General features: G+C 35.2%; 1 protein-coding gene across 5 annotated transcripts in view; it reads left to right on the top strand.

Annotated features, from left to right (window-relative positions):
* Nucleotides 1–14271, top strand: part of POF1B (POF1B actin binding protein) — an 89993-nt gene extending 75722 nt beyond the window's left edge. For 3 of the 5 annotated variants that reach the window (XM_057312920.1, XM_057312906.1, XM_057312905.1), the window contains 2 exons: nt 9871–9985; nt 12364–14271. In XM_057312920.1, the coding sequence (XP_057168903.1) occupies nt 9871–9985; nt 12364–12369 (121 nt within the window). In that variant the 3' untranslated portion in view covers nt 12370–14271. Of the gene's footprint in view, nt 1–8231; nt 8371–9870; nt 10010–12363 lie in introns of those variants that run through there. The other 2 variants (XM_026480148.4, XM_057312913.1) reach the window with 2 other exon arrangements.
* The last annotated feature ends 1360 nt before the right edge of the window (nt 14272–15631 follow it).

Genomic DNA, 15631 nt, shown 5'->3' with positions numbered 1-15631 from the left:
GTTGTATAAGTTCTTTATATATTTTGGATATCAACCCCTTATCAGATATATCATTTGCAAATATCAGAAGGTTTTTTTGTTTTGTTTTGTTTTGATGGTTTCCATTACTGTGCAAAAGCTTTTTATAGCTTATTTTTGCTTTTCTTTCTCTTGCTTTAGGAGACATATCTAGAAAAAGTTTGCTATGGCCAATGTCAGAGAAATTACTGTCTGTGTTTTCTTCTAGGATTTTTATGGCTTCAGGTCTCACATTTAGGTCTTTAATCCATTTTGAATTTATTTTTGTGTATGGTGTAAGACAGGTCTAGTTTCATTCTTTATGTGTTGCTGTCCAGTTTTTCCAATACCATTTGTGGAAGAGACTGTCTATTCCCCTTGTATTTTCATGCCTCCTTTGTTATAGACTAATTGACCATTAAGTGTGGGTTTCTTTCTGATCTATTTTTTCCATTGACATATGTGTCTGTTTTTGTGCCAGTAACATAATGCATTGATTATGTATTTGTAATGTATCTTGAAATTTGGAATTGTGATACCTACAACTTTGTTTTTCTTTCTCAAAATTGCTTTGGCTATTTCAGGTTTTTTGTGGTTCCATAAATATTTTAGGATTATTTGTTCTAGTTCTGTGAAAAATGTTATTTTTAAAGGGATTGCATTATATCTGTAGATTGCTTTGGGTAGCATAAACATGTTTTATAATTACTTTTTATTACGTTATGTTAGTCACCATACAGTACATCTTTAGTTTTTGATGTAATGTTCCATGATTCATTATTTGCGTATAACACCCAGTGCTCCATGCAATATGTGCTCTCCTTAATACCTATCACCGGCCTATCCCAATCCCCCATCCCCTTCCCCTCAAAAGCCCTCAGTTTTTTCCCAGAGTCCATAGTCTGTCATGGTTCATTCCCCCTTCTGTTGACCCCCCCTTCATTCTTCCCTTCATTCCACCAATCTCCCTGCTATTTCTTATATTCCATAAATGAGTGAAACCATATGATAATTGTTTTTCTCTGCTTGACTTATTTCACTTAGCATAATCTCCTCCAGTCCCGTCCATGTTGCTGCAAATGTTGGGCAATCATTCTTTCTGATGGCTGAGTAATATTTCATTGTATATATGGACCACATCTTAATCCAGTCATCTGTTGAAGGACCTTGGCTCCTTCCACACTTTAGCTATTGTGGACAATGCTGCTATGAACGTTGGGGTGCATATGGCCCTTCTCTTCACTACATCTGTATCTTTGGGGTAAATACCCAGTAGTGCAAATGCTGGATCATAGGGTAGCTCAATTTTTAACTTTTTAAGGGACCTCCACATTGTTTTCCAAATTGGCTGCAGATTGGATAGAAAGAAATGACCCATCCATGTGCTGTCTACAAGAGACTCATTTTGAACCTACAGATATATCCAGACTGAAAGTGAAGGGATGGAAAACCATTTTTCATGACAATGGACCTCAAAAGAAAGCTGGGGTAGCAATTCTCATATCAGACAGATTAGATTTTAAAATAAAGACTGTAGTTAGAGATACAGAAGGACACTATATTATTCTTAAAGGATGTATCCAACAAGTGGATATGACAATTATAAATATCTATGCCCTCAATGGGGGAACAGCTAGATACACAAGCCAACTGTTAACCAGAATAAAGAGACATATAGATAATGATACGTTAATAGTAGGGGACCTCAACACTCTGCTCTCAGCAATAGACAGATCACCTAAGCAGAAAATCAACAAAGAAACAAGAGCTTTGAATGATATACTAGACCAGATGGACCTCATAGATATATCCAGAACACTACACCCCAGAACAACAGCATAATTCTTTTTGAATGCACATGGAACTTTCTCCAGAATAGACCGTATTCTGGGTCATAAAACAGGTCTCAACTGATACCAAAAGACTGAGATTATTCCCTGCATATTCTTAGACCACAATGCTTTGAAACTGGAACTCAATCACAAGGAAAAATTTGGAAGAAACTCAAACGCTTGGAAACTAAGACCCATCCTGCTCAAGAATGATTGGGTAAACCGGGGAATTAAAAAGGAGATTAAGCAATTTTTGGAGACCAATGAGAATGAAAACACATCAGTCCAAAGCCTATGGGACACTGCAAAGGCAGTCCTAAGGGGAAAATACATAGCCATCCAAGCGTCACTCAAAAGAATAGAAAAATCTAAAATGGGTAGCATAAACATTTAAAAAATATTAAGGCTCCCAGTACATTAGCATGGTATATGTTTCCATACGTTTCCACATGTCTTCAATTTCTTTCTTCAATGTTTTATAGTTTTCAGAGTACAGGTCTTTCACCTCCTTAGTTAAGTTTATTTGTAAGAATTTTGTTCTTTTTGGTGGAATGAAAATGGGATTGTTTCTTAATTTCACTTTCTGCTGCTTCATTATTAGTTTATAGGAATGCAACAGATTTCTGTACTTTGATTTTTGTATCCTATGACTTTACTAAATTTATTTATTATTTCCAATTGATTTTATGGAGTCTATAGGGTTTTTAATGTATGGTACATCATCTACAAATAGTGAAAGATTTACTTCTTCCTTACCAATATGGATGCTTCTTATTTCTTTTTCTTGTCAGCTGTGGCTAAGACTTTCAGTACTTTGTTGGATAAAAGTGGTGAGAGTGGACATCCCCATCTTGTTCCTGATCTTTAAGGAAAAGCTCTCACGTTTTCACCATTGAGTATGATGTTGGTTGCAGGTTTTCCATATGTGGCCTTTATTATGTTTAGGTATGATTCCTCTCAATATATTTTGTTGAGAGTTTTAATCATAAACAGATGTTGAATTTTGTCAAATGCATTTTCTGCATCTACTGAGATGATACAATTTTTATCCTTCCATTGTTGATGTGGTATATCACATTGATTGATTTTGGAATATTGAACCATCTTTGCATCCCCAGAATAAATCCCAATTCATCATAATGAGTGATCCTTTTGATTCATTACTGAGTGTGATTTGCTAACATTTTGTTGATGATTTTTATATTTATGTTCATCACAGATATTGACCTATAGTTTTCCTTTTCTGTGGAGTCTTTTGTTTTGGTGTCAGAGTGATGCTGGCCTCAGAGAATGTATTTAGAAGCTTTTCTTCCTCTTTTTGGGGGAATAATTTGAGGGGAATATGTATTAATACTTCTTTTTAATTTAAATTCAATTTAGTTAACATATAGTGTTTTGTCAGTTTCAAGGGTAGAATTTAGTAATTTATCAGCTGCATATAACACCCAGTGCTCGTTACATTAAGTGACCTGCTTAATGTCCATCACCCAATTACACCATACCCTGACGCACTTCCTCTCCAGCAACCCCCTGTTTGTTCCCTGTAGTTAAGAGTCTCTTATGGGTTGCCTCCCTCTGTTTTTATCTTATTTTACTTTTCCTTCCATTCCCCTATGTCATCTGTTTTGTTTCTTAAATTCCACAATGAGATAAATCGTATGGTATTTGTTTTTCTACTGACTTATTTTGTTTACCATAATGCACTCTAGTTCCATCCACATCATTGCAAATGGCAAGATTTCATTCTTTTTGATGGCTGAATAATTTATATATATATATATATATATATATATATATATATATATATATATAATTGATCCATTCATCTGTCAATGGACATCTGGACTATTTCCATAGTTTGGCTATTGTGGACATTGCTGGTATAAACATTGGGATGCGTGTGCCACTTTGAATCACTATGTTTGTATCCTTTGGGTAAATACCTAGTAGTGCAATTGCTGGGTCATAAGGTAGCTCTATTTTTTACTTTTTGAGGAGATAAGGGTCATAAGGTAGCTCTATTTTTTACTGTTTTCCAGAGTGGCTGCACCAGTTAGCATTCCCACCAACAGCATGGGAGTGTTTCCTTTTCTCTGCATCCTTGCCAACATCTGTGGTTTCTTGAGTTGTTAATTTTAGCCATTCTGATCAATGTGAGGTAGTATTGCATCATGGTTTTGATTTGTATTTCCGTGATGCTGAGTGATGTTGAACATTTTTTCATGTGTCAGCCATTTGCATGTCTTCCTTGGAGAAATGTCTGTTCATGTCTTCTGCCCATTTATTGACTGGATTTTTTGTTTTTTGGGTTTTAAGTTTGATATGTTCTTTATAGATTTTGGATACTAGCTCTTTACCTGATATATCATTTGTGAGTATCTTCTCCCATTCAGTAGGTTGCCTTTTAGTTTTGTTGATTGTTTCCTTTGCTCCAAAAAAAGGTTTTTATCCTGATGAAGTCCCAATAATTGATTTTTTCTTTGTTGTGCTTGCCTCTGGAGGTGTGTCTAGCAAGAAGTTGCTGTGGCTGAGGACAAAGGGATTGCTGCATCTGTTCTCCTCTAGGATTTTGAAAGACTCCTGTCTCAGATTAAGTTCTCTCAACGATTTTGAGTTTATTTTTCCGTGTAGTGTAAGAAAGTGGTTCAGTTTCATTCTTCTGAATATGGCTGTCCATTTTCCCAACACCATTTGTTGAAGAGACGTTTTTCCATTGGATATTCATTTCTGCTTTTTTGAAGATTATTTGACCATAGACTTGAGGGTCCATTTCTGGGTTCTCTATTCTGTTCCATTGATCCATGTGTCTGTTTTTGTGCTGGTACCATACTGTCTTCATGATTACAGCCTTGAAATACAGCTTAAAGTCTGGAATTGTCATGCCTCTAAATTTGCTTTTCTTTTTCAACACTTCTTTGGGTATTCAGGTTTTTTTCTGGTTCCATACAAATTTTAGAATTGTTTCTTCCAGCTTTGTGAAAAATGCTCGTGGCATTTTGATAGGGATTGCTTTGAAAGTGTAGATTGCTTTGGGTACAATAAACATTTTAACAATATTTGTTCTTCCAGTCCGTGAACATGGAAAGTTTTTCCATTTCTTTGTGTCTTCTTCAATTTCCTTCATAAGTGCTCTATAGTTTTCAGAGCACAGATCTTTGCCTTGTTGGGTAGGTTTGTTCCTAGGTATCTCATGGTTTATGGTGCAATCGTAAGTGGGATCGATTCCTTGGTTTCTCCTTCTGCTCCATTGTTAGTGTGTAGAAATGCAACAGACTTCTGTGCTTTAATTTTATATCCTGTGACTACTGAATTCTGTATCAGTCCTAGCAATTTTGGGGTGGAGTCTTTTGGGTTTTCTACATAGAGTATCATGTCATCTGCAAAGAGTGAAAGTTTGACCTCTTTGCTGATTTGGATGCCTTTTGTTGTTGTTGTTGTCTGATTGTTGAGGCTAAGACTTATGTTAAACAATAGTGGTGAGAGTGGACATCCCTGTCCTGTTCCTGACCATAGAGGAAAAGCTCTCAGTTTTTCCCTGTTGAGGATGATATTCACTGTGGGTCTTTTATGATATTGAGGTATGTTCCTTGTATCCCTACATTGTGGAGGGTTATTGTCAAGAATGGACACTGTATTTTGTCAAATGATTTTTCTACATATATTGAAGGATCATATGGTTCTTGCCCTTTCTTTTATTTATGTGATGTATCACATTGATTGATTTGTGGATTTTGATCCACCCTTGCAGCCCAGGAATAAACCCCACTTGGTCGTGGTAAGAAATTCTGTTAATGTACTACTGGATCCTATTAGCTAATAACTTGGTGAGAATTTTTGCATTCTTGTTCATAAGGGATATTGGTCTGTAATTCTCCTTTTTGGTGGGGTCTTTGTCTGGTTTTGGGATTAAGGTAATGCTGGCCTCATGGAATGAGTTTGTAAGTTTTCTTTACAGTTCTATTTTTTAGAACAGTTTCAGAAGAATAGGTATTAATTCTTCTTTAATTGTTTAGTACATTTCCCTTGGGAAGCCGTCTGGCCCTGGACTCTTGTCTTTTGGGAAATTTTTGATTACTGCTTCAATTTCTGTGCAGATTATGAGTCTGTTCAAGTTTTCCATTTCTGCCTATTTCAGTTTTGGTAGTTTATATGTTTTTAGGATTTATCTGTTTCTTCCAGACTGCCTAATTTTTTGGCACATAATTTTTCATAATATTCTCCTATAATTGGTTGTATTTCTTCAGTGTTGTTTGTGATCTTTCCTTTTCCATTAATGATTTTATTTATTTGGGTCTTGTCTTTTTGATAAGTCTGGCTAGGGGTTTATTAACTTTGTTAATTCTTTCAAAGGTCCAGCTCCTAGGTTCTTTGATTTGTTCTACTGGGTTTTTGATGTCTATATCACTCATCTCTGCTCTAAACTTTATTATTTCTCTTCTTCTGCTGGATTTTGCCTTTATTTGCTGTCCATTTTCCTGTTCCTTTAGGTGCAAGGTTATGTTGTGTATTTGAGAATTTTATTGTTTCTTGAAGTAGGCTTGTATTGCTATATACTTCCCTCTTAGGACTGCCTTTGTAACATCCCAAAGGTTTTGAACTGTCATGTTTTCATTGTCATTTGCTTCCATGTATTTTTTAAATTCTTCTTTAATTTCCTGGTTGACCCATTCATTATTTAGTTGGATGTTCTTTAACCTCTATGTATTTGTGGTCCTTCCAAATTTTTTCTTGGGTTGACTTCAAGTTTCATAGCACAGTGATCTGAAAATATCCATGTATGATCTCAATATCTTCGTGCCATTTGAGCCCTGATTTGTGACCCAGTATGTGATCTATTCTGAATAATGTTCCATGTGCACTCGAAAAGAATGTGTATTCTCCTGCTTTAGGATGAAATGCTCTGAAGATATCTGTTAAGTCCATCTGTTCGAGTGTGTCATTCAAAGCCCTTATGTCCATGTTGATCTTCCGTTTAGATGATCTGTCCATTGCTATGAGTGGGGTGTTAAATTCCCCTACTGTTATTGTATTATTATCAATGAGTTTCTTTAGTTTTGTTATTAATTGGTTTATTATTTAACTGCTACCAAGTTAGGGGCATAAATTTTTACAATTGTTAGATCTTCTTGTTAGACAGACCTTTTTATTATGATATAGTGTCCTTCATCTCTCATTACAGTCTTTGGTTTAAAATCTATGGCTACCTCAGCTTTCTTTTGATGTCCATTAGCAGGATAAATGGTTCTCCACCCCCTTATTTTCAATCTAGAGGTGTCTTGGTTCTAGAATGAGTCTCTCATAAGTAGCATATTGATGGGTCTTGTTTTTTTTTTCTTTTATCCATTCTGTAACCCTATGTCTTTTTTTGGAGCACTTAGTCCATTTACATTCACAATCCTTATTGAAAGATATGACTTTAGTGCCATTGTATTACCTATAATGTTACTGTTCCTGTAAATTGTCTCTGTTCCTTTCTAGTCTTTGTTACTTTTGGTCTCTCTTTCTGCTGAAAGGGTTCCCTTTAATATTTCTTGCAGGGCTGGCTTAGTGTTCATGAATTCCTTTCATATTTGTCTTGGAAACTCTTTATCTCTCCTTCTATTCTGAATGATAACCTTGCTGGATAAAGTATTCTTGGTTGCATATTTTTCTGCTTTAGGATGTTGAGTATGTCATGCCATTCATTTCTGGCCTGCCAGGTCTCTGTGGACAGGTCTGCTGCTAGCCTTATGTGTCCACCCTTATGGGTTAAAGACCTCTTTTCCCCAACTGCTTTGTGAATTTTCTCTTTATCTTTGCAATTTGCAAGTCTCACTCTAATATATAGAGATGTTGACCTATTTTTCTTGATTTTGAGGGGACTTCTGTGCCTCTGGGACTTGAATACCTGTTCCCCTACTCACATTAAAGAAATTCTCAGCTATAATTTGTTCAAATTAACCTTCTGTCCCTTTTTCCCACTCTTCCTCTGAGACTCCTTTAATATTGATATTATTTCACTTTATGGAATTGCTGAGTTCCCTAAGTCTATGTTCATTATCTAATAATTTTCTTTCCCTCTTCTTTTCAGCTTCATTATATTCCATAATTTTATCTTCCATATCACTGAATTGCTCTTCTGATTCATGTATCCTCTTTTTTATGGCCTCCACTTGGGACTGCATCTTGGTTATAGCTTTTATAATTTTGGCTTTACTAGATTTTAGTTCTTTTATCTCTACGATAAAGGATTCTCTAGTGTCTTCTATGCTTTTTTCAAGCCCAGCTAGTGTATGTAATTGTTGTTTTAAATTTTAGCCCAAACATCTTACTTATATCTGTACTCATTAAATACCTGGCTGTGAGTAATACCTCTTGTTCTTTCTTTTGGGGTGAATTTCTCCATCTTGTCGTTTTGTCCAGAAAAGAAAAGAAGAAAGAAAAAGGAAAACAACAACAACAACCACAAAACAAAACAAACAAACATAACTAGATCCTGGGTGTGTTTTGGTCTGCTTCTTAAAAGAAACTATGTCCGAAGATAAGAAAAAAAAATATATATATATACACAATGAGAGGAAACAATAAATAAAAATATATATAAAAAGTATATATGGATAAAACTTTATTTAAAAGAATTTAAAAAAGAATTGAAAAAATAAGAAAATAATTGAAAAAGTAATAATAATAAGCTAAAGAATAGAAGTACAAAGGATACTAGATACTATTTTCTTTAGTAAATTTGGTGTGAGTTGTTTATGCTGGTCTTCTGGGAGAAGGGCCTGTTTTGGTGATTCTCAGGTGGACTTGATCTAGTGGAAATGCACCTCCAGTGCGCAGGGAGGCAGGGTTTGTTGTAAGCAGCTCTGGACTCCACTAGGCGGTGCTGTTTTGCTCTGTGATGTCTTCCAGCACTGATCTGCAGGATCAGGATATTGCTGCATCCTGCTCTTTGGCCCCAGAGCTGAAAATTCACGCCCCTCACTCTTCAGTGAGCCCTCACAAAAGAGCAATCAATCACTCTTGTCTCCCCAGTTTCTGTCAGAGCTCTGTGTTCGCCCTGCCTGTGTCGAGCTTTTAATCTCGGGCACAAGACTGAGTTTCAAAACTCCAAATTTTAGGGACTCGCATGGTGCAGACCTGCACTATTCCTCTCATGGAGTGTCTCCCAGCACTTCTGCCTTTTGTTGGACACCTCCTGGGAAAGCAGTCGCTGGACTGTGTGATGGTTTGAAGTTTATGGCCACACAGAGCAGGAAGCTGGCACCTAGACTCGCTGCTCTCAGCCAGCTTCCATGCTCCTCTGCCTGGCAACAGTGCTGCACTTAGGCACCACCCATTCTTCTTGCGACCCCGGGGATCTTTGGACCATGCTGCCGCACATCCAAAGACTTGTGGAGAACCCTCTACAGGTCTCTTGACCTTTATCTATGTAGCTCTCTTCTGTCTGGTATTCTGCCCTACACCAGCTACTTTGTTTTTTTTTTTTTTTAAAGATTTTATTTATTTATTTGACAGAGAGAGACAGCCAGCGAGAGAGGGAACACAAGCAGGGGGAGTGGGAGAGGAAGAAGCAGGCTCCTAGCAGAGAAGCCTGATGTGGGGCTCGATCCCAGAATGCTGGGATCACGCCCTGAGCCGACAGCGGACGCTTAACGACTATGCCACCCAGGCGCCCCGTAAGCCAGCTACTTTGGCATACCTTTATTTGAAATTCTGTCACTTCAACTTTGTGAGACTGAAGGAATTTATTTGGCTCCACTTTCCCTATCCCATGACCAAGAAAATCTCTAGGTAACTTGGCACTTGTAGGGCTCATGTCATTTGGTTCCCTTCTCTAAGATCACTGTCTTGTGTTCCCAGTGGTCCATCATTGCAGTAGCAGAAGCACTTCCCTTTTACATTTTTGAAAATAATAGTAGTAAAGCTTTGTAGGTATTTTATTTTTAGAGTTAAAAGTCATTCAGAGCCAACTTAATAAGGAGAATCAAACTAGGAGTGACTAAAAAAGAATGACAATCATTTTCTTGTGCAGGTGGTAAACTAACTTTTTTCTATATAGGTACAGGACACAATATCCGATCCTAGGCCTCCTTTATGATGACTATGAGTATATACCACCAGGTAGTGACACACAGACTATTGTGATTGAGAAAACAGAAGACAAATGGACTTGTGTAAGTTCCCTTGTGTATTTCTAGTCCTATTAAGAATAGAAATTTATATATATTCTATATATAACAGCCTTCAAAAATTGTGGTAAAATATCAAAGTGAACTAAAATCTTCCAGTTCGTTTTTTTTTCTTTTAAAGATTTCCCTATGTTTTCCTTACTGATCTGTAGTATAAATTAAGAAACTTTAGAATGATTCATACACAGGTAATATAATTGTTTTTTGAACTGATTCTATTCAAATTTTCCTAAAAAACCCTTATTTTTTTCTAAAGCAGGTAGAAAATGTCATAGACAATTATGAAGAAGAATGGTGTATGGAGAGGAGGCATGTTTTAATAGAATTTGCCTTTCAGTCTTGAATGTGGTACTTATTACTATAGATAGAAAATTTTCAGTATTTTGAAAGCGAGGAGGTGTGTCTGTCTTTCTCAATAGATTTTAAGATCCTCCAGCTTTAAATCCCAGTTATAGTGAGGCTGATGAAGAATACTTTATAGGTCATGTACTCTAATATCTACCTTCTATAACGTCCTCCAAGATGACCAAGTGACATATACCTTAGCATCTTTTTAAGTAGGCTAATACATTGCTGAGTGGTGCTGATTACTAAAACGCCCTTCTTATAAAGGACTCAATAATATTTTATTAAAACTTTTACTTACTGTCCTGTTAACCTTTAAAGTAGTGAACATCAAATAGGGGATATATTTACCTTAGTTCAGTGGCTCTCTATCAGGGGCAGTTTTGCCGCTAGGGGACATTTAGCAATGTTTGGAGACATTTTTGGTTTTCACAACTGGGGGATGGGGACTATTGGCATCTGGTGGCTAAAAGCCAGGGATGCTGCTAAAGATCATACAATGAATAGGACAGTCTCCCACAACAAATAATTGTCCAGCCCAAAATGTTAATACTGCTGAGGTTTGAGAAACCCTAACATGACAGAATCACCTTGGGGTCTTTTCTTCCTAATTGTATACTCCTACACTATTGCCAAGAGATTCTAACAGTAAACCATTGCTAATGATGGGAATGTATGATATTTCTCAAGTGAAATGGACATAAAAAACTGAGAATGACAGCTCTAAACCACACAGAATCTGACTTTAACACTGAAAATGAACAGCCTTTGTTATGTTAAAAACTGCTTAAGTACTAAAAGCAGGTAAAACTAATCTATGGTTATTAAAATCAGTAAGTGGTTATCCTTGAGGGCAGGTACTAATTGGAAGGGAGCATAAGGAGGGCTACTAGGATACTACTATGTTGTTACTTGATCTGGGTAATGGTTGCATATGTGTGTTCAGTTTGGGAAAATTCATATTGTTGTATACTTATATGTGTATTTTTTGTATAGGTTTATTGTATACTTCAATAAGTCTTAAAATGCCTAAGTACACCATGAGGAGCAATAGATAAATATACAAATGTCAATTATTCTGCATAACCTTTTGAAGAAATCTTAGAATTGCAGATTTATAGTTAATAAAAGACACATTGTTAATAAATTACTGTAGATGTATAGTTAATAAAATAAATCTGTTAAATAACTCACTCTAAAAATGATCTTTTAGTTGAGAGCTCAAATATTTGAGTAAACAAAAAAATTCAAAAAGTTTTTAGCTCTGAAGCCCTTCTCTAATTACAATCAACCCATCAATCTTGATTATATGGTTGTCTATCATCAATGAAAGCAACCAACATTTGGTAACCTCCCCCCAAAAATAATTTTAGTGTTGACATATTTTGTGTTTCTTAGGACATTAGCTGATAATTACTTATTACTAATTAAATGATAAAGGTACCTGATGGCCCAAGAACCAGATGTGCAGCAAGGAAAAGTCATCATAGGATTTAAAATTTGTTACTGAGAGATTTGAAACTGAAATTTAAGATGGAAGCAACTACTACTGCTAACCACATGTGCATCAAAGTGAGGACTTGCCAAATGAAAGGTCTACAGAATAGTAGTCATTATTTCTCTCTCCATTAAAAATGTGCAGCAATAAACATCAAACTTGATATCTGGAGGGGACTAGATACTGAGACGAAGTTCAAAATATATTTTAGTAAGTTCACAGATGATAAATTTACATTTATTAACAGATAAGTTTAGACATATTTAGCCTCTAAATATGACACCAAGAAAGAAATCTATTCAATCCTCCCTTCAGTCATTGAAACATATACCTTGACTAAAGTCAGATAAACCATTGTTTCACCGAATATACATATAAAAAGTTACCACAAAAGTGCAGTACATTTCCTTTGGTTTTATGTATATCAATTTAAATCATTTTCCATAACTGTATACACAATAAGAATATCTTAAATGAATTATGAACCAGTTGTAAACTAACTTTTTTTTTCCTTTTCTAGCCATGAATGGATCTCCAACTCAAAGTAGTTTTTTGTGCATCTACATTAGTACTTTGTTATTTTCCATAACTAAAAGCCAATCAAAATTTTGAACCATGCTACTACCCAGTGAATCTAATGGAAGGAATTAGTTCTCCAGATAACAGCTTCTCCAGCCACTAATGAAGCTTTTCTATCACATTTTTGTATTCAATAGCAGCACCCTGCTTGTTTAAACTTTAATTCTAGACACTGTAAAACATAACACACTGGTTTTCAATAGGGTACTTCCTAGACACTGAATTAATTTGTTGGGGTAGAGATTTTACAAGTTATTCCATTAGAAGATTTTCTCTGATTTTAGATGTGCAATTAAGCTACAAAAGTAAATACTGTTTTTTAACCAAAAAAAAGAGGCAAAAACTATTGAATTTTTAAAAAGTTTACGACATTGTATATATAGCATATATTTGCTTTCCTCATGTTAAACTCTGTGACTAAAAGAGATGCTTTATACATGCTATTTATACCTTTTGGAGACATAACTAAATCAAAGGTGATGGTTAATTTCATTTATCAGGGAAGTAGGATAATATCTTTTAAAATAACTAAATCCACTAAATTACACATTATACTATGATGGTTTTAAGAACGTATCAGTGGCTTGGCTTGGCAAATCTATTCTTTCAAAGCATATTATCCTCAAATGAGTCCACCCACTTCCTTAAAAGTATGTAATACTATATTGTAGGAGTGGGTAGAAGGAAGGCAGGCTCTTTAATAGAAGTATACAACATGTAACATTGAATTGTTGCATTAAGGCTTTGGGAATAAAAAGAGCAAGAACAAATACTTGATACCTGTATCTTATTTGGGAGAAAAAGATTTTATAGTATTTAATGCACTTAGAAGTTGGTTGATTAATTGGGTTCTAATGACTCTGCAAAGTGAACAAAAATATTTTCCAAATACATTAGTAGGTAAGAATGAAATTTCTTAATTTCAACCCCTATGGTTAAAGTTAAGAATTGGTGAAAATTAAAATGTTTGCATTTGACAAAGTACAGATTAAGGCAATAAATATATTTGGGTTACATGTGATTGAGGTTTCGCACTGAAATATCTCTGCAAATATCTATGTAGTATTGTCATGCTTTATAATTGTATTCTAATAATTATTCATTATACTAAGAAACTATTAAGATAGGAACAGATGAGGCATTACACTGAATCAAGCCATCAATGAGGAGATAAATGCATTTAATATTCTCATATAAATATTCAAATAGGTCTTGATATGAAGCTAAGAGCCTTATTTTATTATGTCAATATTTTGACTAAAATGTTAAGCTCTATAATTGGATTAATACAATTCCAATTTTATCAATATTTTGTGATAGAAAATGTTAATATTCTTCATAAGTTATATAGTCCTTACATTTTTCCCTTGGTGTAGGGACAACAGGGCAGTTTCTCCTCTGCTAACTACACAGGAAACAAAAGTATGCCACATTATCTACCCATTACATATGATATAAATGGAAGTTTTTAGTAGCCTGACAGAAAATTGTTGCCATAACTGTTTGAAAATTAGAACAAGTGTGATTTTCCCAAAATGTTCTTAAATAAAAATAACAATGTCCAAAATTTGGGGCAGTTAAAGAATTGACAGTTCAGTGACTCACTTGATCCATGTATAATGAATGGGTGTTGTAACAAGGTGCTCATTATACTTAACAAACTTAAATGTATGTATTCCTTTTCCAATATGTGGCTAAAATCAATAGAAATAGTAGTGATTTTTTTCCTCCCACAAGTTTCACACAGCTTATCTTTGAAAATTGTAAAGGTATTGTCAAGTGAGAAATGCCTGTTTGTCTAATTTCTGTTCCAGCATGTTTTGCATTAGATATCAAATAAAATGGAGACTGTGTAATTACATGCAAGGTAATTTAAGTGTCTAAATAAAATACGTGAAGGAATGCGTGGGTGGCTCAGTCGGTTAAGCTCTGCCTTTGGCTCCAGTCATGATCCTAGGGTCCTGGGATCCAGTCCCGCCTCGGACTCCCTGCTCAGCGGTGAAATCTCCTTCTTCCACTCCCTCTCCCTCTGCCCCTGCTCCTGTTCTCTCTCTCTCTCTCACCCACTCTCTCAAATAAATCAGTAAGTAAGTAAATAAAAAGTGTGTGAAGTATGTGGAAGTCGTAGTAGGAAATGTATATTTTTAGCTTGGCCATATATTTTCATGAGGAAGTTTTTATCACCTTAATGTTTATGTTAGAACTACCAAGCACCAGTCTAATATTTTAAAAAGTACCTGATGTGGACTACTAGAGACAACACTGTAACATAGAAGGACCTCTGGCTGATGCAGGTTTCTGCTTTAAATGAGAATTTCCTTGCTTACAAACCTAGTCTTCCAAGTTCCATAACTCATTGTTTCAAACGTGATTCCATAAATCATTCTTCCCACCCTTGTAATGAATGGTGCTTTAACTGTAATACATTTTCTTAACACAAACAGTACAAAAGGAACAAAATAGGCCTTAAAAAACTTCATCTCACAACCCAATTTAGATCACCCTAAAAAAGCCATTCTCACTTCTTTCCGTTATTGTATTCTACAGAGATGACATGTAGACATAATTCTTTTGAAAGTAAATATTAAGTTGTGAAAAGACTTCTCAACAAAGTACCTCTCCTCCCACCACACAACATTATTAAATGTATTGGATTTCCATAATACCTTTTGTTCAATAAAAAAATATCAAGTATTTCATGCTCATCCTAGAATAAATAAAATAGTAAAGACTAATCTTTTTAAAAGTAAAGAATGTAATAAATAATTATGTCTGTCTTAATAAAACTTTTAACATTTAGTGACAAAATAACACATACTCCTTTTGAGTCTACAAAGGAACGCTGGAATTGTTATATAACATAATTACATGATAACCAGTCTCGGTAATCTTCTTGAATTGGTCTCTTGTAGATGAGATATTGTTAAGTCCAAGGTCTTCATGTTTGGTTTCCCATCCCATTACTTAAAATAATTTCATTATTAAACTTTATGTTCCAAAGATCCTTTATGTTAAGGAATAGCCTTTGCAATATGCTTTGATTCGGTACCTGGTATGCTAACACAATCAGTGTCGAACACTCTTAGCTCATGTGTGCCAGATATAACAAAACAGACTAATTTCTTAAAGTGGGAGAAAATATGAGCTTTTTGAGATGGTTCCCTAAAGGGTTCTGATGAGCCAATCATGTTATGATGGGTAGGTGGTGC

Source organism: Ursus arctos, chromosome X (genome assembly GCF_023065955.2).
Source record: "Ursus arctos isolate Adak ecotype North America chromosome X, UrsArc2.0, whole genome shotgun sequence".
Taxonomy (NCBI): domain Eukaryota; kingdom Metazoa; phylum Chordata; class Mammalia; order Carnivora; family Ursidae; genus Ursus; species Ursus arctos.
Note: the sequence above shows the minus strand (reverse complement) of the source record. Positions and strands in the feature narration are given on the sequence as shown.